Source organism: Penicillium mononematosum (genome assembly GCF_028829835.1).
Source record: "Penicillium mononematosum strain IBT 11891 chromosome Unknown utg000003l:1.0-8172316.0:1.0-8177699.0, whole genome shotgun sequence".
Classification (NCBI taxonomy): Eukaryota; Fungi; Ascomycota; class Eurotiomycetes; order Eurotiales; family Aspergillaceae; genus Penicillium; species Penicillium mononematosum.
Window position 1 is genome coordinate 6,317,223 of NW_026643273.1, and position 20,163 is coordinate 6,337,385.

The 20,163-nt window shown below is 50.4% G+C and overlaps 7 protein-coding genes across 7 annotated transcripts; 3 read left to right on the plus strand and 4 right to left on the minus strand.

The window, feature by feature from the left end:
- Positions 1-126: 126 nt before the first annotated feature.
- On the plus strand, positions 127-2,037 carry N7519_007429 (WD40 repeat domain-containing protein; the record flags this gene model as incomplete). The annotated part of the gene is made up of 1 exon (XM_057294205.1): positions 127-2,037. The coding sequence occupies one exon, from the start codon at positions 127-129 to the stop codon at positions 2,035-2,037; it is 1,911 nt and encodes a 636-aa protein (XP_057149016.1).
- A 1,633-nt stretch (positions 2,038-3,670) lies between these two features.
- N7519_007430 (uncharacterized protein) lies at positions 3,671-4,976 on the plus strand (the record flags this gene model as incomplete). Its single annotated transcript, XM_057294206.1, has 2 exons — positions 3,671-3,807; positions 3,842-4,976. The coding sequence occupies 2 exons, from the start codon at positions 3,671-3,673 to the stop codon at positions 4,974-4,976; spliced, it is 1,272 nt and encodes a 423-aa protein (XP_057149017.1).
- A 1,230-nt stretch (positions 4,977-6,206) lies between these two features.
- N7519_007431 (zinc-dependent alcohol dehydrogenase) lies at positions 6,207-7,359 on the plus strand (the record flags this gene model as incomplete). Its single annotated transcript, XM_057294207.1, has 3 exons — positions 6,207-6,845; positions 6,901-7,255; positions 7,313-7,359. Coding segments are annotated over 3 exons (1,041 nt in total), but the record flags the coding sequence as incomplete, so codon positions are not given.
- Positions 7,360-7,735: 376 nt separating this feature from the next.
- N7519_007432 (putative GABA permease) lies at positions 7,736-9,930 on the minus strand (the record flags this gene model as incomplete). The annotated part of the gene is made up of 6 exons (XM_057294208.1): positions 7,736-8,344; positions 8,419-8,505; positions 8,579-9,111; positions 9,169-9,319; positions 9,548-9,678; positions 9,744-9,930. Coding segments are annotated over 6 exons (1,698 nt in total), but the record flags the coding sequence as incomplete, so codon positions are not given.
- A 1,382-nt stretch (positions 9,931-11,312) lies between these two features.
- Positions 11,313-13,693, minus strand: N7519_007433 (bifunctional K:H/Na:H antiporter NHX1; the record flags this gene model as incomplete). Its single annotated transcript, XM_057294209.1, has 5 exons — positions 11,313-12,044; positions 12,116-13,188; positions 13,285-13,434; positions 13,536-13,565; positions 13,651-13,693. 5 exons carry the CDS (start codon positions 13,691-13,693, stop codon positions 11,313-11,315), a joined length of 2,028 nt encoding a protein of 675 aa, XP_057149020.1.
- A 621-nt stretch (positions 13,694-14,314) lies between these two features.
- N7519_007434 (putative sucrose transporter) lies at positions 14,315-16,423 on the minus strand (the record flags this gene model as incomplete). The annotated part of the gene is made up of 4 exons (XM_057294210.1): positions 14,315-15,642; positions 15,691-16,024; positions 16,134-16,173; positions 16,269-16,423. The coding sequence occupies 4 exons, from the start codon at positions 16,421-16,423 to the stop codon at positions 14,315-14,317; spliced, it is 1,857 nt and encodes a 618-aa protein (XP_057149021.1).
- A 1,167-nt stretch (positions 16,424-17,590) lies between these two features.
- Positions 17,591-19,936, minus strand: steA (sexual development transcription factor SteA; the record flags this gene model as incomplete). The annotated part of the gene is made up of 5 exons (XM_057294211.1): positions 17,591-17,837; positions 17,889-17,972; positions 18,071-19,594; positions 19,652-19,751; positions 19,807-19,936. 5 exons carry the CDS (start codon positions 19,934-19,936, stop codon positions 17,591-17,593), a joined length of 2,085 nt encoding a protein of 694 aa, XP_057149022.1.
- Between the last annotated feature and the right edge of the window lie 227 nt (positions 19,937-20,163).

Here is a 20,163-nt window from a genome sequence, read left to right on the forward strand (position 1 = left end):
TTGCGTTTTGTTCAGAGAAATGTCTCGATTGTGGATATCGCACCGTTGCAACTCTACTCCGCCATCATTTGGCTGCCGGAGTCGAGCATAACTCGAAGGGTATACTTGCATCAGGTCTCAATCTCCATGCCACAACTTCCCGTAGTGCAAACTCAGTGGAGCAATGTGCGCCTGACACTCGAGGAGCCGGATGGTACGCAATTGTGCTCTGCTAAATCGCTTGCGTTCTCATCTGATGGGGAATTGCTTGCATCCGGGGATACTTCCGGTGCCGTGAAAGTATGGGACAGTGAAACGGGGCAACTCCTGCATACAATGGCTAGAGATCATGATGATGAGATCGAGGCTGTCGCGTTTTCTCCTGACTGCGAACTCCTAGCATCGGCGACATACGGTGGAAACCTCCATGGTGGGGTCGTCCAGGTTCACGAGTCGAGGACTGGCACAAAGCTACATGAACTTGAGTTCCATACTACTGACATCGACTACCCACGAGCGGTAGCATATTCTAGAGATGGCAAGGTTTTGGCAGTTGGCGGCGGTAATGGCGTCATTACGCTTTGGGATCTCACCAGCGGAAACTTGAAGCGGAGACTCGAGGGCCATACTGAGGCAGTCATGGCGGTAAGTTTCTCGGCAGATGGATTGCTAGCATCGGGTTCGAACGACAAAACGGCGAGGCTATGGAACCCAGAATCGGAGCAATTGCTCCGCACGTTTGAAGGATTCTCAAACCCAGTCTGGATGGTGGGCTTTGCTGCCCACGGGCACTTATTGATGGGATTGACGGATGGGGTAGTAAAGACATGGGATATGCGGGACGGGGGTACCGTTGAGACACTGACTACTCCCAGTCGGGATGTGGATCGCTATGAAATCATCCGCCCTGTTCTGTCCTCCAGCGGCCAGCTCCTAGCCGTTCCGGTTGAGGAGATAGTAGAGCTGAGTGATGCTTTTTCCGGCAAAAGAACACATGTGGTACGGGGAGTCTTGAGAGAAGCCAAGGCGGTTGCTTTGTCACCAGATGATATGCTCATAGCAGTGGCACGTCTGGGCCAAATCAGCATCGAGATGAGAGAGCTGTGCCATGAAAGCGTGATGGATTCTTCGGTACCTCTATACCAACCAGGCGCGCTGATGGAATTCTCCCCAAACGGCAGACTCCTGGTTTCGGCGGGACACGAAAGATTGGATTTGTGGGACGCAGCAACCGGAAGAAACGTTTACACTTATAAAGACCATGACGGGTGGGTCACCAACCACGTATCGAAAGTCATATTTTCGCCGGATAGCAGATGGCTAGTGTTCGCTGCCGGGCCAGCCCGCTACAAATGGGACATCAGCCGAGGCCTCAGTGGTATCCGTCCCATCCTCAGCAATGGTGTAGGGAGCCTGCGCTTCGCCTTTTCCCCGGACAGCAAAGTACTCGCGCAAGAGATATCAGCGATAGGGCACGTTCAGCTCTGGTCGATCGAGACGCTGGAACCACTGCACGCGTTTCCCGTTCTTCACGAAGTCGGCGACATGGCATTTTCCCCTGACAACAAGTGTTTCGTGTGTGGTCTGCTGAGTGGCGATATCCAGCGGTGGGATCTCGATACAGAGACACCACATCAAACCCTCACACACCAAGCGGGGATGGTAACCAAAGTTGCATTGTCATCTGATAGCAAGCTTCTAGCATCCTCGACAGAATCAGAAGTTATCGTCTGGGATTGGGCCACTGGTTCGGCTCTAAGGACATTTACCCCTGGTGCAAGAGTCACCGAATTATCATTCTGCAGTGAGGATAACTTCCTCAAGACCGACCAAGAGGTGTTTCGCGTAAACGACTCAAATACCGCACCTCCAAAGGAGCTCCCACGCTTCGACTTTAGCCCGGATGGCTCGTGGGTTACTCGCAATGGTAGCAATTTTCTTTGGCTACCACCGGAGTACAGAGCAGTTGCGTTGGCCCGATATGGGAGTCGTCTGGCATTGGCCCTCGAAACTGGTCGCGTGGTTTTCATTGGATTTAAGCATCCTGATAGCTGGTAGCTCGAGGGCGGCATAACTATATTCGACGTCGTTAAGACCTTATCTGTCCCACTTCCGGGACTGGATTGTTCGCCATCGGAAGCTCAAGGCCGGTCCTACCTGGTCTGCTTCGCATCTCCAAACAATGGAAGTCTTCACAGGTTTCCCTGAAGTGGGGTAGTTGTTCTTTCATGGCGCTGATGTGCTGAAGTGGGCGGGATGTTCACCTGTGATTATACTTACTGGCTTCACATATTTTCGTAGTCACAAGCTCGATCACGGCAGACTATGTAATCAAAAGAGACTGCCTTGATTATTGATTCTCAACTAGGATGGACGGGCTACGTCAGCGCTCATGATATTTCTCTACATATGGCCCCATTGATCCCAACTCCGAAACCGGATTGTTGGCCATAAGGATTACCCAGCTCCCGTCATTGGCATTGGGTGATGGCTGGTTTCACCATGGGAGGTAATACAGTACGTAGCCTTTCCGTGATCTAGATTGGATCGAATCTTGGTAATGCAACGGCTTTTAACAGCGGAGGCGCTGTCGCGCGATGCCTCATATATATCCATTCATAATACCTGCCGCAAGGTTCAGCCAAACATGATGTTCAACACAGCCACTGTGGTACTCAACACCCTCCCACACGGTGGCAACCAGCATCAAGGGAACCAGCGACCATCGATCACGGTGGTGAAGGGCCCTATTAACACCTCCACAAGATTAAGATTAAATAAATAAATAAACAATGGTAGTTCTTAACGTAAGAACCATAAAAAAGCTTCTTATAATAAAGATGTAGTACTTAATACTCTCTTTCAGAAAAAAAAAAAGTGATAAAGAAGTGGGAGAATCTTAATAGATCTTGATGGATTTGATAAAGTGAAGGGGGAAAACGAGGGCCTCATAACCTATTAAGGGCTACGATACTAGAGATGCACTAGCAGATACTAGTATGGGGAAAATCAGGAAGAAGCAACCGATTGCAAGCTTATGGAAAGTAGGCTCTATTTAAAGGCTACATGAACAGAGTGAATGGCAAACTATCGAAAAGGCTCAGTCTGCACAAACTGACATCTCATGTATGTTGACAATATCTAAACAAGGACTTAGATGACATGTTAAAGAAGTGCTTAGCTCGTTGCTTAGCAGATCTAAGTTCTACAGAGAGCTTATTAAAGCAGCAGAAAGAAATAATGTAGAATCATTCTTAAAAGGGCATGCTGTACGGAGTAGAAACATTGGACATCACGGCGGAATATCAAACTTAAAAAGGCAAATGCAATTCCTGCGAACAGTTCGGCATGACTATAATTACCCCTTTGATCTATAATTACCCCTTTTGATAGACCAATATTGCAGATCCGGAAATACTGAACAGCCTGTTCCGAATAGGGGTCCTGCCAGAGCTTGAGCACAGGCAGCCCTAGTGCGTTTCACTGTGAGTCTGTTTCACCGGGCCCAGCTGTATGTAGTCTATCAAAAACTCTTAGCGTTGCCGATCTCTCCCAATCTCTTGGCGTGGCTCGACACTGAAACAACCCTGCGCAATAATATGTCCGTCTTGGCTAATTTAGCCCTCATTATATATACACGATGAAGCCCAGTAGACTATCTACCAGTAGCTAGTGAACAACAATTACCACCATGTCCCCATCCAAATACGCGGCAGCGGCCCTCTTCGCCGCCAGCGCCCTCGCAACCCCAAACCCCCAAGCCTCCACCCCCCAGTGGTGCAAGCACGGAACCCTCCGAATTCACAGCAAACCCCAATGTCGGCGCCGGTGGCAACACGTTCACCGACTCGCCCCGCTTTAGACTGTACAGCGCAACCGGCGACGAAGCAGACAAAACCCTCCAGATGCTCGAGTCCGCATATTCCTGCTTCGTCACCGACCTCGGATGGCGCTCCTCCGGTCTCTCGTACAACTCTGACTCCGACACTGCGGATACCTGGTACAAGGAGAACATCTATTCCGTCGACTCGCTCGGCAGCGCCGCAGGCATAATGAACTCAGACCCGACGACAGGGCTCAGCTCCGTGCAGGTCGTGAACACCTACCTTACCGATCCATCGGTTACGGTCCATGAATACGGACACGCCCTTACGTATCACGCGCAGAACTGGGTCGACCAGACTGCTACGGGGGCTTGGTGGGAGCCGCTGGCGAATTGGTTCGCGGATACGTGGATGACGTCTGATCTTTGCGCGAGTGCGCGAGAGAAGTATTCCCAACAGGCCAGGGGTAGTATGATCGATCTCAAGAAGGTGGTTGGGGACAGCCACCAGGTTATCGTGGATGGAAGTGTGGATTCTGGGAATTATTACCAGAGTTGGCCTATCTTGACATACTTGACGAATAACCCGGATAACTTTACCGGGTTGGGCCAGGATGCGGTGCTCAGGTTGAATCTGGAGTATGAGGTTGGGAGTAACGAGACTCCGTTGCACACGTTGCAGAGGCTGCTCGGGAATCGGGCGACGGTTCAGCAGGTTGTCGGGAGATACTGGGCGCACATGGCGTATGTGGACATTGGGAGTGAGGCTGCGAACCGGGCGTTCTTGGAACAGAGGCAGACTCTGGGCTATGAGAATCTGGACGGCAGTGGGCAGAGCTATACTGTGAAGGCTTCCCGACAGCCGCAGTACTTTGGGGCGAATATTAACCCAATTCAAGTCTCTGGCGAGGGGAGTGTGAGTGTTACTGTGCAGTCGAACTCGGCGTTTACGGCGACGCTGGCTGTGAGGAACAAGGATAGTGGGGCGGTGAGATACGTTGATCTGGAGAATGGCAGTGGTGAGGTGGCTGTTGGTGGGAGTGAGGAGGCCAGCCTTGTTGTTGTGAATACGCCAGCGGAGTTGATCCAGTATGATCCGTTTAAGCTGTCTAGTGAGGCCACGGCCACGTCTGGGTTGGACTATGCTGTACAGATTACTGGGGGGAGCTTTTAGGTACCTGGGGCAGTGGTCGTTATCTCTGAACTTGTTGGTAGTTGGCGTTGCGATGTAAATAGTGGAGTATAGCGCTGTATATAGTCGTCATTCCTCGAAGCTAAGCGTCTAGCTAGATTACGTCTCACCCTTTAAGCCAGTTGAAGCCTCGGTCATAGTCATGCTTGTGTGTTTACCTCCTTTCTCTCTCTCTCTCTCCTTTTTTCCTCCCCCAGTCTTCTGTTAGTCTATCAATACAGCCTTTCCACTCTGCTCCTTGTTCTCCCCCAACAAAATTGGTATATGGATAGTTATGGTTATATGTAAATAGTGGTTTAAATTGATTTGTATTGGATAAAATTATAAAATTATTGAGTGTAATTGATTGTTGAGTCCACCAACGGTAGTATGTTGGTGAAGCACACATGTTGGAGCCTCAGATCCACGACCTCCGATCTAGGTTTCTCCGGAGAGGAAACTAGGATATATGCTATATCTGTTAATTTCAAGATACTTCCAATTTTGTATTAACTGATTAATTAATAGATTAAAAATAGATTCTAGCGTTGACCGTAAACACCAAGCTGCCACCCCACATGGGCTGATGCTCGATGTTGATGACGTCGTCCATTCTGATCTCACATGGACCTCGGAATGGCAAAATGGCACAATTGCCTCTTGGAGTATTTCTGGTTTCTTTTTTTTTTTCTGAGCTGCATGATTTTACTGATCGTTCATGTCTGAGTCCAGTTGTGGTTCTTCTTTTGTCTAAATGAGCGGGATGCATTAGAGTGGTTCATGTTTCATGCATGCATCAACATGGGGGCCCCTGTTAAATCCTTACATTATGCGGACCCTGACAGGAATAATATAATGGAGATATATTATCAGTATATCTATCACAGTTAGCAAAGGTCTAGATGTTTGGGCAATACGGTCTGCATTGCATATGTATACCGCAAACGGGGAGCAGAAGTGGATACGCAATGTCCAGTAGATATTCCAAGATATTCCAAGGATATCAAGTGACGATGACACAGATATTCTACACTAGGTAAAGGAACCGGACTGATACCCTGATCAGGCAATGCGCTTCCTACTATAAAAAGGCAGCTGCTTCTCAACATTTCCTGCGTTACATTGTTTCTTCATCCCCATTTAATACATATGTACTTTTGATCTCTCACTATTTCTCACACTTACCTCTTACCCTCACATACTCCACCTGAACCAAAATGTCCCCAATCCCAGAGACCCAATGGGCGCAAGTCGTCGAAAAAGAAAGGCGGACCACCCGTGTACAAACAAATCCCCGTCCCAAAGCCCGGTCCCGACGAAGTCCTCGTGAAGATGAAATACACCGGCGTCTGCCACACAGACCTGCACGCCATGAACGGCGACTGGCCTCTGACCGTAAAGCAGAACCTAGTTGGCGGCCACGAAGGCGCCGGCATTGTCGTCGCGAAGGGCTCACTCGCGCAGGGTATTGAGATCGGCGACCACGCAGGCATCAAATGGCTCAACGGATCCTGTCTCGCATGCGAGTTCTGCAAGACCGCTGACGAGCCGTTGTGTCCCGATGCACGGCTGTCCGGATACACGGTTGACGGCACGTTCCAGCAGTACGCGATTGGTAAGGCGGCGCATGTGGCTAAGTTGCCTAAGGACGTGCCGCTTGATGCTATTGCGCCTATTCTGTGTGCTGGTATTACGGTCTACAAGGGTCTTAAGGAGTCTGGTGCGCGTCCAGGTCAGACGGTTGCGATTGTTGGTGCTGGTGGCGGTCTTGGTTCGCTTGCGCAGCAGTATGCTAAGGCTATGGGGTTGCGTGTTATTGCTATTGATGGTGGTGAGGAGAAGAAGGCTATGTGTGAAAATCTTGGTGCAGAGGTAGGCTTTTCTATTTCTTTTTTACTTTCGGGGTTCATGCTAATATAGTGTTCAGGCCTACGTCGACTTCACCAAGTCTAGCGATCTCGTTGCAGATGTCAAGGCTGCTACTCCCGATGGCCTTGGTGCCCACGCCGTGCTCTTGCTTGCTGTCTCTGAGAAGCCGTTCCAGCAGGCTGTCGAATATGCTCGCTCCCGTGGTACTATTGTTGCCATTGGCCTTCCCGCCCATGCGTTCCTCAAGGCCCCTGTTTTCGAAACCGTTGTCAAGATGATCAGCATTAAGGGCAGCTATGTCGGTAACCGCCAGGATGGCGTTGAGGCCATTGACTTCTACGCGCGTGGCTTGATCAAGGCTCCTTTCAAGACTGTTCCTCTGAAGGAGCTGCCTGAGGTGTTCAAGCTCATGGGTACGTTTCAGATGTTGATTACTTGTTATCGACCATATGCTAATATATGCAATACAGAGGAAGGCAAGATCGCTGGCCGCTATGTCCTAGAGATCCCTGAATAGATGCGTCATTATCTGTGCATTAGTCGGAGCAGAGAGATCTGAAGAGAAATTGCTCCTAACAAAGATGAAACGAAGATGAAACGAAGATGAAACGAAGATGAAACGAAGATGAAACGAAGACGAAACGAAGAAGACGAAGCGATGTCCATAGCGACGATTTTTAGCCCTGGTGTAAGGGTGACTAGCGATAATTGAAAGCCAAATTCTGAAATCTACAGTGTCTCCGTAGCTAATGGGAGTAAGACCCCTTCAATTCTTATAGTCTTGGATACATATAGACTTAATCTATCGACATGAACAACAGAGGGCATCAAAACAAACCATGTTGGACCAAAAGTCCCACCAAAAGCCACAATATCTACCTATATCATACCAACTACTTAGAATCCTGCTCCAAATTCTTCCCCTCATCTTCAGGACTAACAGTAGTCTGAGGCCCCTTATACGTCTTCCTAGCATGAACATAATAATAAACCAACGCCCCAAGCCAAAGGCTCCCATTAATAACAACCGTATAATTCATCGTTTGAGCTTCAAACAACACCCAGTCAGCAAAAGCACAGAGAATAGTATAGTGAAGTGTAAACTCACGCGACGGATTCGGCCCCTCGGTAGGAATCATAGTAAGAACAATAACGAACATCATATAGATGACAGCAACCCACCCAATCGGCTTACTGAGATACTTACCCGTATAGAACTCACCAGGGATAAAGCGATCACCGCCCCAGAGCAGACGCGCCAGGATGGGCGTCAGCCAGGCGAGGTCGTTGCCGGCTACAGCGAGGGAAAAGAGCGCGCTGGCGGCGGCTTCGTCGATTAGACAGAGGAGGCCGATAAGCGCCGATGCGACGACTATACCGCACACCATGCGGACGGGCTGGTAGCGCATGAATGCGTGCTGGCTTACTTTGCGGAAGAAGGAGGACAGGGGGAGGGCGCCGTCGCGGGAGAAGGCCCAGCTTTGGCGGGAGGCGGCTAGGACCTGGGTAGGGTTAATGGACGGTTTTAGGGTTGGGGATGGGTTGGTAGGTAGTAGGTGGTGAGATGGGGGCTTACGATGCTCAGTCCCATGAAGAATTGGACGATCATTACCACGACCATGAAGCCCAGCGCTCCGCTTTTACCGAGGGCGTCGTAGTAGATCTGTGTAGTAGCAGATTAGAGAGTACGTCCAGCACAAGAAGACAAGACAACAGAAAACGCAAGGCAAACAAACCTGAGTCATAGGCTGACCGAACTTCGAGTTCAAAATCCCCTCAATATTCCTATCCATCGAAGACGCAATAACCGCCAGCGAAACAAATCCAAGAAGACCACATAATCCAGCGGAAGAGATAATCCCCAGCGGGACAGCGCGGGCAGCATGTGTCGCCTCCTCGCTCATATGCACGCAGGAATCGAAGGCGCCAATAGTCCAGATGGGCGATAGCCATGCCATGATAAATGCCCAGCCGGTGGGCCAGGTAGTGTGGTTCTGGATGTCACCGAAGACATACGAGCCCGGGTTGACTTGCGGGCTGTTCTTTGCTTTTCCTAAGGGTAGAGCGATGACGGTTGCTACTACGAGAGCGATGTTGAGGAAGATACAGGCGGATTGGATCTTTGGCATCATCCGGGCGAAGAATATGGCGATGAAACCGTGTGCGAAGACTGTTGCTACGTATGTACCGTAGATGACTGGTCGTGTTGCGGACCAGTTGCCGTCGCGGACGAGTGAGATGACTGAGAGGAACATGCTGGCGAAACCATCTGAGGGGAAGAGTTAGTGATTGGGTTCTTATTGGGTCTGTACTTATATAGGCTAACTTACAGTCAATTGAGCATATGCCCCGATCAAGCCGATGGTATTGCTATATCCGACGAGGAAACTGAGCGGGTTCTTCCATTTCTCGGACGCGAAGTAATGCGTCCAGAAGTAGAGTCCGCCTGCTGTGGGCATTGCAGATGCCATATCGGCCTGATGGTCATTAGTTCAGTCATTTTTAGGGTTGTAGATTGAGTAAACCATACCATTGCCAAGCTCACAATAAAGATAAAGCAACTTGCAACCAACCACCCTGTCAAAAGAACCAGTTAACAATTGCTAGAACTATACACCTGAAAAGATAGTTGCATACCCTAGTCATTCGGTCAGTCACAATACTAATAAATTCCAGCCAGAGTATATTACCCAAACCATTCCCACCGGACCAGCGGGCATTGAAAACGCCAACGTAGACGCAATGGAAGGTAAAAGCCCCATAATACTAAAGGCGACAGCAAATATCTGAATAGTCGAATAATGACGCCGCAATTCCTGCTTGTACCCGAGTGTCGCTGTTGATCAGTTAGTGGCAACGATCATGGTTACACCAGGCCAGTAAGTCGCGCAATATACACACCTAGCAGCTCGGTATCTCCAGCCTGGGGCTTCGAGTCATGGCCTGTAGCTGTCGACTGTCGCCTCTTGCTTGTCTGGGATGCCACTTTCTCCATTGTATCGTCCATGGCGAGAGTACGTGTAATGATTATAGAGGGAAACGAGCGGGTGGATAGGCAAACAAATAAACGCGAACGGACGCTCAACACCTAATAGAAATGAAGACGTTGGGAAGAAAGAAAAAGAGGAGGTCAATATTCCGATGGACACGAGTACTATAAGCACCAATTCAAGAGCCAGATAGGTGGTGCAGTAAGCGCAGATCCTTGCCGTCTGGTGAAGGTCTCTAGATATAGCCTTCAAATACCTTCCGATTCCAGAATCCAGAATAGCTAGATTTATCTGCAGCAAATGCTGAGGGGGTCCATGACACAATACTGCATATCTCCTCTCTTTCAAAGAAGATCGACCTAGAATCAAAAGCGGCTCGCCTAGCGGGGCGGGGAAGCATAAATACATGTACAACATTGTATACATGTATGCTATCGAAACGATCCGTCCCGTTTAGGACTCACCCCTTGCTGCCTTTTGGTGGCTGGGTAGAACTCAGCACACCATGAAAGCCATAGGTTGTTTGACATGTTGCCTAGGTGATCGGGGATAATTTACTAACGACCTTGGATACACAGGTTTACTGAAAAGAGATCTGATATATTCACTTCCGGCGTCTGTCCAGTATCTACGTCAATATTCAAGAAATTCTTTGCTTTTCACAAGTAGGCCCCCAGAATGGAAGACGAAGTAACCACGTGGGGGCTCAACCATGCCACACAGTGTAGCGTATATTACTACGTACTGATATATATCCTGATTATAGTAGATGTCATATACGGTTGTGTAAAGCGGCAGCCGATCAGGTAGGAAACCCTCGCTAATCCTATCTACATCAGTGCATAACCGCAAGCCTCGAAGCTAATACAAGGACCAGATGACTTAGAAGATAGACATTGGGGTAAGTCCTTCCGAATCAAGAACTGCGCCGTAAATAATTAGACTCCTAGGCTACGTATGTAGATGCTTTACGCAGATAGCTATGGCTGATCCGAGTGGGCGATAACACAGGAGATATGAACGCACGGAGATGGGATCGCACGGAGGCGAAGCCTTTGCTTATCTTAGGGTGTTACGTTTATTAAATCGCCATGTGCCGAGAGCTGTCGATTATTCTTTTGTCTATCTCATGTCGGGAGGTCCGACTATCCTGTCCGACTATCCTGTCCGACTATCTTGAGAAGGTGAGATATCCCAAGTGTGGGGTAACAGATAACGCTAAAGTGCGGAGAAACTCAATTCTATGACTTCCAATGCTCTACAAGGTCCATGTACATCCGTCCCACTTGAAAATCTGTTGACATCTATAAGTTTCAAACGTATCGTTTACACAAGCTCATACAGACAATCAGGCCTTGTATGTAAGCCAAAAATGCAGAAAAGGAAACAATAACGAGAATGCAGACCCAAACAAGAAAGGCTAAATATACACCCAGATCAAAGAAAACAAAATGAAGGCCAGTTCCAAGGTATCATCATATCAAACCGCACCAGGCCCAGGTCCTTTATGATTCGACTGGTCCAGCAAAAGTGTGGGCTTGATATAGTCCTCATCGAGCTGGCGGAACCAAGCGGCATGATCGCCCGAAGCACCTCCCGAAAACAAACCCCGCACCGCATCCCGCGCGGACATACCGACTGGCTGGCGAGTGGGTGAGACGCTGGTTGATGCCGCGGCGTTGGTAGGTGGGGCGCTCGAAGGGTGAGGGGGTTGAGAGGCGGATCGGCGGAGACGCGAGGCCCCGCTTGCAGCCGGTGGGAGGTCGTCGTCAGAGACGCCCTCGATATCGAGGTCGAACTCGTCTGGGTGGGTGGGATCATTGGAGCGGCCAGGGCCCGAGGGTGGCAGGCCGAACTCGTCGTCGCTGCCTTCGCCGGCGCTCGGCCCAGAGGCGCCGTTGAGTAACGTCGCAGCGGATTGACGGTCGCGCCAGGACTGGTCTTTGTTGCTGTATGCGGCGGAGTACATTCTTGTGTGGGTATAGGGTGGGCTTGGACGGCGACTGTTGCCGCTGGAGTAGCTGTGTGTACGCTCGCCTTCGGCGCGTGGAGTGGTGACCCCATCCATGGGGATCACCGAGTCGGCGCGTCGCGGGATGTATCCCAGGCTCGTGCCGGAGCGCTTGTAGTAGGTGCCGCCATGGGTCACCTCGGTGTCGAATTCATCGTCCGAGTCAAGCTCTTCGACCACACCCGTTCGAATGCCCAGAATCTCCAACATGCGTGCAGTTGTTCCACCGAAGATGATGACGGTTAGCACAACGACGACAAGGACCGTCGCACGAAGTGCGGGGCGTTGACTCCTGATAGACCAGCTGCTAGCGCAACACCGACGGCACCACGTAATCCAGCCCAGTAGAGCATCGCCTGATAAGCGAAAGGCAGCTCGTCGGGAACGTCCACGCCGCGGCGGCGTGCTCGGTACCGAATGAACCAATTGATAGCCTTGGAAAGCGGGAAGACCGCGAGGTAGCGGGCGAGACAGATACCAAACACTGCCACCAGGATGAACAAGGGGTTGAACTGGAGGTTAGGCTCCACGAAGAGGTCAAGGCCGAGGTAAATAAAAATGAAGTTCTCTGAAAGTTGAGCCATCACCTGGAACAGGTACTTGGTGGTCAACTGCGTGCGACGCGACATGTTATAGTAAGCATAGTGCTTGAGGGTGATACCACAAAACAAGAGCGAGACAATGCCGGAAAGGTGCACGCCATTGGAGAAGAAGTAGCTGGCGTATGCGACCAAGATGATCAGACAGCTCTCGATCTTGGGCAAGCGTCGCACGAGGGTGTATTTGAGACCTAGCGCGGTCGCGATTCCAACCAGCATTCCGACAACCATACTACCAAAGAAGACGAGTAAAAAGAGCCCCACGGCCTCAAATATATTGAGGAAGGTCAAAGAGCCAGCCGCGCCGGTCTCGTGATACCTCTGCGCCGTCTCGAAGAGCACGATGGCAATAGCATCGTTCAGGATCGACTCGCCAAAAATGATAGTATACAGCTTCGGCTCGACCTTATAAAGATTGAAGATAGCTAAGATGGTGACAGGGTCCGTAGCGGAGAGAGTTGCGCCGACCGAAATAGCTTCGACGAAAGAGATATCCAACCCACTCAGCGGGATCCGTGTCCATAGGTACAGCACCAGACCGAGAGCGATTGCGGAGATAAAAGTACCGGCGAACGCAAATGTGAGAATCGTGCCGATATGTCGGAAGAAGTTCGCCTGGTGGAGCTCATAACCAGAGGCGAGAATAATCGGAGGGAGAAGGAGGTTGAAGAAGAATTGGTAGTCGAAGGCGACGCTGTCTTGGAGGGTGGAGTCTGTGAAACGGATAAGTAGTCCAACGAACATCCCTGGCGACCGTTAGCAAGTCCGTACTAATTCGCGTAGACCAAACGAAGTTTTGTATATTTCCAGTTTGTGTCTGTGCCACTGAGGATATCGCCTACCTGCAAAAATTGATAGAACCGTCTCATGGACAGCTTGGATCTTCTTCTGCTGAAGGATGTAGCTCGTGAATAGGGCGAACATCAACAACATGATCATGATAAACAATGCCCAGGAGCTTGTGATCTCCTTGGACCCTGCCTCGGGGGCATCTGTAGTTTGCCATACTAGTTAGATATCCGAAGCTGAATAGCGCTATATCGCGACAAGACGAGGGGGGAGGGATGAGGGGGGTGAGTTTAGACACGCGTACCGTCGGGATCGGAGTCCTCAGCGGCTCTCCCTATAACAGAAATAGATATGTTAGCTCGCAGTCCAAATGAAAAATTAAAGCGCAGCGTCCAAGATCATCGCTCAGAGGGACATACGAAGCAGGGCGTGTAGGCCATCGTTCATAAGTTGGCTAGCCATCGCGGCTCACGCCTTGGGAAGTATCAAGGGCCAGGGCGGATGACTGGCAGTTCACTCCCACAGTGAAATTGAGATGGCAGGACCAGGCGCACATAATCCAAATCCACGAAGAGATGGATGACAGTTTGCGACAAGATCGAATTGTGTTGGCCGTAATAGGACACGGGCTGCTTAAGTTGCATCCGAGGGACAGATAAGAGGTCAGGTACGGGCTTGTACGATACAGAATACGGCAGGGCTGGTCGGAACCAAATTGGTGGGTAAACTGGAATAATACACCGATAGTGTAAGATATGTTGTGTATTGGTAATTAAAAATTACACGTGGGCCGATTTTCGAAGTGCCGCGCAACCGGTGGATTCAGGCAAAATACGTAGCCAGCAACATAAGGGTGTCAATCCAGTTCAGTGCGAGAACACATCATCATTTACTTGATGATATAATTTGATAATGCTCTAGGGCTGTATAGGAGGACCCACATACTCCGTACGACTATCGCTATCCCTGCAGAATCCCTTTTGTGTTATTTATAGACAAGGCTGGGGTTAATCTTTGCTTGGAAATACATACAACATACTATACAAGAATCCAACGAATATTGTAGGACCTATGTATCCAAGTTTACCTTGACCCATCCGAAACCCTTCTAGTCAACCATGCAGCCACTAACGCAGCACATCCACCAAACCGTAGCACCCATCCCACACTATCATCCCACGGCTCCCCTCTTTGCTTCTGAGACACTTTGAAAATAGCACTGCAAACAAGACTAGACAGAATCTGGGGTAGGGAAACAGCCATATTATGCAGGCCAAGAATAATACCCGCCTGTGCAACATCCTCGCCCTCACGATAGTCCTTCGGGTGTCCATGCTCAACATCACTGCCACCGACGCTGTCATGATCACCAGGACCCTCGCCTTGAGCCTCACTTTCATGCTCATTATAGGTGCTCTGAGCTGTGTGGTGGCGATTTCGTCTTGAAGGATCAATCCTAGCTACCTCCGCCGAGATCAGAGCGAAGGGAGCCCACAGCGCTACAGCCCAGGAGATACCGACAAGGCCCACAAACGCCGACCCGGCTTGATGAGAGTAGATAAAGAAAGTGCTGAACATGCATGCTGCAAAGAGGAGGTGGGAGAGAAGCCAGACTCGCGGGAGAGTCAAGCCCGGGATGCGCAGGCGTGAAAGCCAAGTCGGTTTCCCTTCAGTCTCCTGCTCGAGTGAAACCGCGTCGAGCAGAGGCTCGGATGCAGTGCCCGTCGGCATACTTGAAAATGATACTCTCCTTGCAGCGGGTTCTGCATCGTCATCTGAACTGCCGTCTAGAGAATCCCGTTGCGAGACAGTCTTTGGCGCCGGCCCATATAAGGGGACCACGAAAAGAGGAAGCAAGATATTGCCAAGGAAAGAGATGATAGCATAGATGAGGAGAGCTAATGTTCCGACACGAGTAGCGGCTTCCCAGGCCTTATCGACGTCACCCTCGGAGAGATCGGGGTTATCTGCGAAAACGGGATTGACATACAGCTGTCCGACATAAGTCGTGGAGTAGTACAGGAATGGGAACCAGCCCACCCACGCTGCGATCTGCACCTGACAGACGCGGGAAATCTGCGTTGGCAAGCTCCGAATCGACTTGATGACTTGTTTGAAAAAGGAGACCACGCCCAGCTTGTCGGTCACAGGCTCGTCTCCTCGAGGATCCCGCTCTTTGATGTAGATGCAACTGAAGGCAAGGGTTGCGCCCAGAAAGGCCGAGGCGAGCACGCACAGGACCTTGAATTGTGTATTTCCCAAGAAAGGGACGGCCTTCGGCAGGTCCATATAGCCAAAGATATACCCCAAGATGTTGCCAACGCCGACCATCCGGCTAGCCCAGGCGTTGGCCAGCTCCTGTTGGTGGGTGGGGCAGTTGTCAACAATGAATGCTCTGATTGCAGCTTGCACTATAAGATGGTAATTAGCCAGGCAAGTATAAACGTGAAGATACCGACCGGAAGGCGCACCTGTGTTGATGGCGAAATCAAGGCAATACATGAAGATCGTTGCCATGATAATGATAACAGCCTTGGTCCCTGCAGATGTTGGTTCGACACCAAATATAGATAGAAACCCTCCCACAATCTCTTTCACCCATGCCAGAGCTAGCAATGAGACGACGGTTGCTGCGCCTCCAACGACCATGAACGGTTTCCTCTTGCCCCACGCGAGTCGGCAGTTATCGCTTCGGATGCCGATGTATGGTTGCACCAGCGCACCCGTCAAGGGACTGGCTATCCAAACAAAGGCAAGAAGCGACTTGCTCATCCCAAGGGATAGAAGGTATGGCTGTACCCGAGTTAGTATGTTTCACCTAATGTTGCGACTTCAGGACGAAAGAAGCAATGCAAATTAAAATTGAAGCATCTTCTGCGTGTCACGACCTATAGTTACTTACCGATCCATTACCAAGTTCGACAGACCAAACAATCTGAAGTCTGTCAAAGGAGCCCAATGTCAATAGATGCCCAGTATGTAAGTCACAATAGCATTAAGCAAATAAAATCAAATCACCATATTCGAAGTTACTTACCCACCAATAGACACAGTCAAAAGAAACATGTACAGCGCACTCTTAGACGACTCATCGGCACCGGCACCGTGCCGGGCTGCAGGGTGAGTAGCAACCATGAGAGGCGAACTCTCGTCGATAGAATTGGGGGTAGGCTTGTAATCCAAGTCTCTCATCGGAGAATTAAAGGGTCGGGATGTCGATGTTTTGAATTGGTAGCAACCAGTATTAACCCGAAGAACCCGCGGATGTGTGTTTGGATGTGGTTGGGGCTGCTGGTATTTCCAGCTGCTGACTGTGGCGCAGAATTCAGCGCTCAGCTGAGATTTGCTTTTTCTTTTTTGAGTGTAGCTGTTGACTGCGAATTTTCTTTTGGTTGACTTTACAACCCCGGTGTTGGTGGTAGGTAGTCTGGACTACTGTGGGTTATTGGAGTGTGGGGACTTAGATATCGCCAGAAAGATGGAGTTGTGCTGGGTGTTGGCAACCAAACATCGTTTACCAGCCAGATATAGCTGAACAAACGTAAAACTCGACAGGTTATAGCCTCCTGATCAAAGCGCAGTGTATCAGATGGGCGATCTGGTTGAGATGTCTATCACGAAGGGCTGCAGAAGTGATCGACGTCAGCAACACGTGATGTACCATTTATAGACCATCACAGCCCTTTCTCACATCATTACAACCATAAACGCATTCGAGCAAGTGTACAAGGCAATAATGATAGTTATAAAGTTTTCAAGTGTTTTTTCAAATTCCAATTCAAAGTCGTTACACAATGTCTCTGTCTATATAGTGTGTTTGAGGCGTACAAAATAACCTTACCATTCCCCAGCCGGTCTCCATGGACAATGCCTGACGATCCAAGAAGCCAACCCGAATCTTCCCCTTCCCAACCCATTTCCCATCGAGAGATAGTCGAACCTCTCTGATGCCCGTGCCCGCCAGCCAGCATGAAATGAATGTCTGCCAGCGCAACCTAATTCACGTGCAGGGCAGCCCACACCAATAATACACGATGTTTCCTGTAACCATCGCACAGCGCGAAACCCAAAAAGAAACCAAACGAAATAAAAAGACAAATGGATACTATGTCAAGGACAAGCAAAGACATAACACGCGAACTATACACGAATATCGCGGTATGTGCAACGCCAGTATTGGACCATGTGCGATTATTAAACAAGAGGCAATATAAAGCCGAAGCAAAAGACGCCTGTATGCGCCCGGAAGACCCGAAGAGAAAGGAGAATTGAAACAGTTGCCCGGAACATCCCCGGCAATGAATACATGAGGTTATGCATCTACTGTTTTGCATAGACGCACCGTGCTCCGTAGCGTTCTCACATGTGTTGCTGGAGGAGTTGCGGGGCGATCATGTGTGAAGTCGGCATGCCAGTCAGGGCGGACGGCATGCTCAAAGGAGCTGCCATCGACGTCATATTGGGCATGCTAATCACTGTGTGAGCTGGCTCCGGCGGGGACATATCTTCCCTGGGGGAACCGAATTCGTGTGCGTCATTCTCCAGATCTTCGTCAGTCGGGGCAATTGCCTGACCATCCTGCTGCGCTTCATGGATCCGACGATGTCTAGCAAAAATTAGTGAAAGTCGTAAAAGAAAGAGAACAATAGGAACTCACTGTGCAAGATTATCGGACCTCGAGAAAGCTTTGCTGCAGTAAGGGCAGGGGTACGGACGCTCTTGTGTGTGCGTTCTCACGTGTCTAGTAAAAGGGGTTAGTCGGCGGCTATTGAAACGGTTTCACGGCGCACGGTGCAGAATAGCCCCACCAACGTGAGTCAAAAATAGAAGCAAGCTTACCTTTTGAGGTGCTCTAATCTCTTGAAGGTTCTACCGCATGACGGGATGGGGCAAGAATGGGCCTTGGTGGGATACGGGCCCAACTCCATCATGGTTGCACTCCTGGCTCTCCGAGTAGGACCAGGCGCCGAACGCTCGGACCGACCAGTAGTATTTTGAACCGCAGTCTCGATGGCACCACTGCTCGGCAGAGATGTCAGATCATTGGTTTGGTTTGCCATTGAGCCTGGATGTTGTGCGGTGCTCTGGTCTATGCTCTGTAGCGGCGTGCCATGACGGGACATTTCATGAAGAAGATCCTTTTGTGGCAGCATTGCACTTGGGTAAGTGCGAGCGATTTCCTGGGTGGCTTCATCCCCCTCTGCAACTGGAGCGACTGAGCTAGAAACCGAACGCCGCAGATCACTTGGTCTGTGAGCAGCGTACGAGACTGACTGAGGGCCTGGAGTTGTTGATTGGGCGTGAGCAGCGCTGCCTGGTGCAGCAGCACCGGTGCTGGGCGGGATAGATGACCTACGTCTGCGCTGCTTGTATGTCGGGGATCCCTCGATGACAGGATACGGGTTTGCCGAGAAAGACCGGGGCGCAGGCTGATAGTGAGCACTAGACAGATTCGAAGGAGGCAGCTGCATCATAGGGTGGTAGGCGGGTCCACTTGAAATATCTGGAATCGCGGTGTAAAGTCCAGTGTCTTCGTTGGCAATGTAAGCTGGTTCTCCTCCGAGTCCGACGGAATGCTGCGGCGGGGTGACTGGTTCGAAGGACAGGCCGCGATTGCTGTAATCCTCGTATTGCGAGGATACAAATGATGGGGCAGGCGAGTATTCGTAGAAGGTCGGCATGGAAGAATGGCGCTGATGGGGGCGGGAAACCGGCATTCCGTGACGATCGTACTGGACGGGGCCGTAGTCCTGCTCGCGCTTAATGATGCTCTGGACTAGATTGTTCGAAAGGGGCATCTGTGGCTGGCTGTACATCTGATTCCCAGAGTCGTCCTGGAGCAGGGGAATCGCTGGGGGAGCCATCTGCGGAGGAGGCATTGCGTCAACGGTCCGAACCACGGGGGAGTTGGGCTGGCCATATGTCGTACTTGCGTGGGCAGCGAAGGAGTTCAGATTCACTTGTTGAGACTTGGTCAATTGCTCGTACAGAGACTGGGACGAGTCGAATTCAAAGGACAGGGCCGGTTCGCTCACTGCGACCGTGGTGGCCTCCTGGTTCATTTTCTCGCGCTTCAAGTCCCGTTCCAGTGCATCGAGGAATAGCCGGTCGTGCGGCACGCCGTACCAGTAAAACACCTTTTGCTTCTTCTGGGTCCGAATGCAGTTGTTTTTGTACAGGAAGTCCAGGAACGGGCTCTTTGGATCCTCCAGGACCGCGTCTACGCCGGCCTTGAGATTTCGTAGATCCGAGAAAATGCCCTCCTCAAATTTTTTCGAGTTCTTCACCGGACGTCCAAAGGCTTGGAATCGAAATGCGAGGCATCGGACAATATCGGTACCGGAGATGTGGAAAAGGCCGCTCCTATTGAGACCGGGTCAGTCAGCTTCCCGGGTCATCACGCTCCAGGGTAGGACGAACCAGTAAACACAAGAGACATAGTCGCCTGTGGGAAGCAAAAAGCGTCGAATGAGTTGATCCGGTTGCCAGTCAACGGGAGCTGACAGAAGGAAATATTTCACTGGCCACATGTCAATACACTGCTTTGATGCGGGGATAAAAACCCAAAGACGTACGATTATCCACTTGCTGAAGAGCAACTTGCGCGTCGTGAGGTAGGCTTCGCTGTGCTTCGGTGGAGAGCATAAAGGTTTCAGGCTTTTGGGGTGGTGCCATAGGGATTTGACCACCTGGTTGAGGATACATTTTTATTTTTTTTCCTGTGTGAAGCGCACTTTACAGATAAATTAGCATTGAGGAAAAGACCGCCTGATAACGCATATGCAAACAAAGAGGCGATCTGAGTCCAATCAAAAGAAACCCTCTGCGACTCTGACTCTGAGACATAGCTGCAAGACCTCGGACCAAACTCACCAGCTGAATGGTTCAACAGAATCGCAAGTGCGAGGATCAACGTCACCAACCAGTCAAGA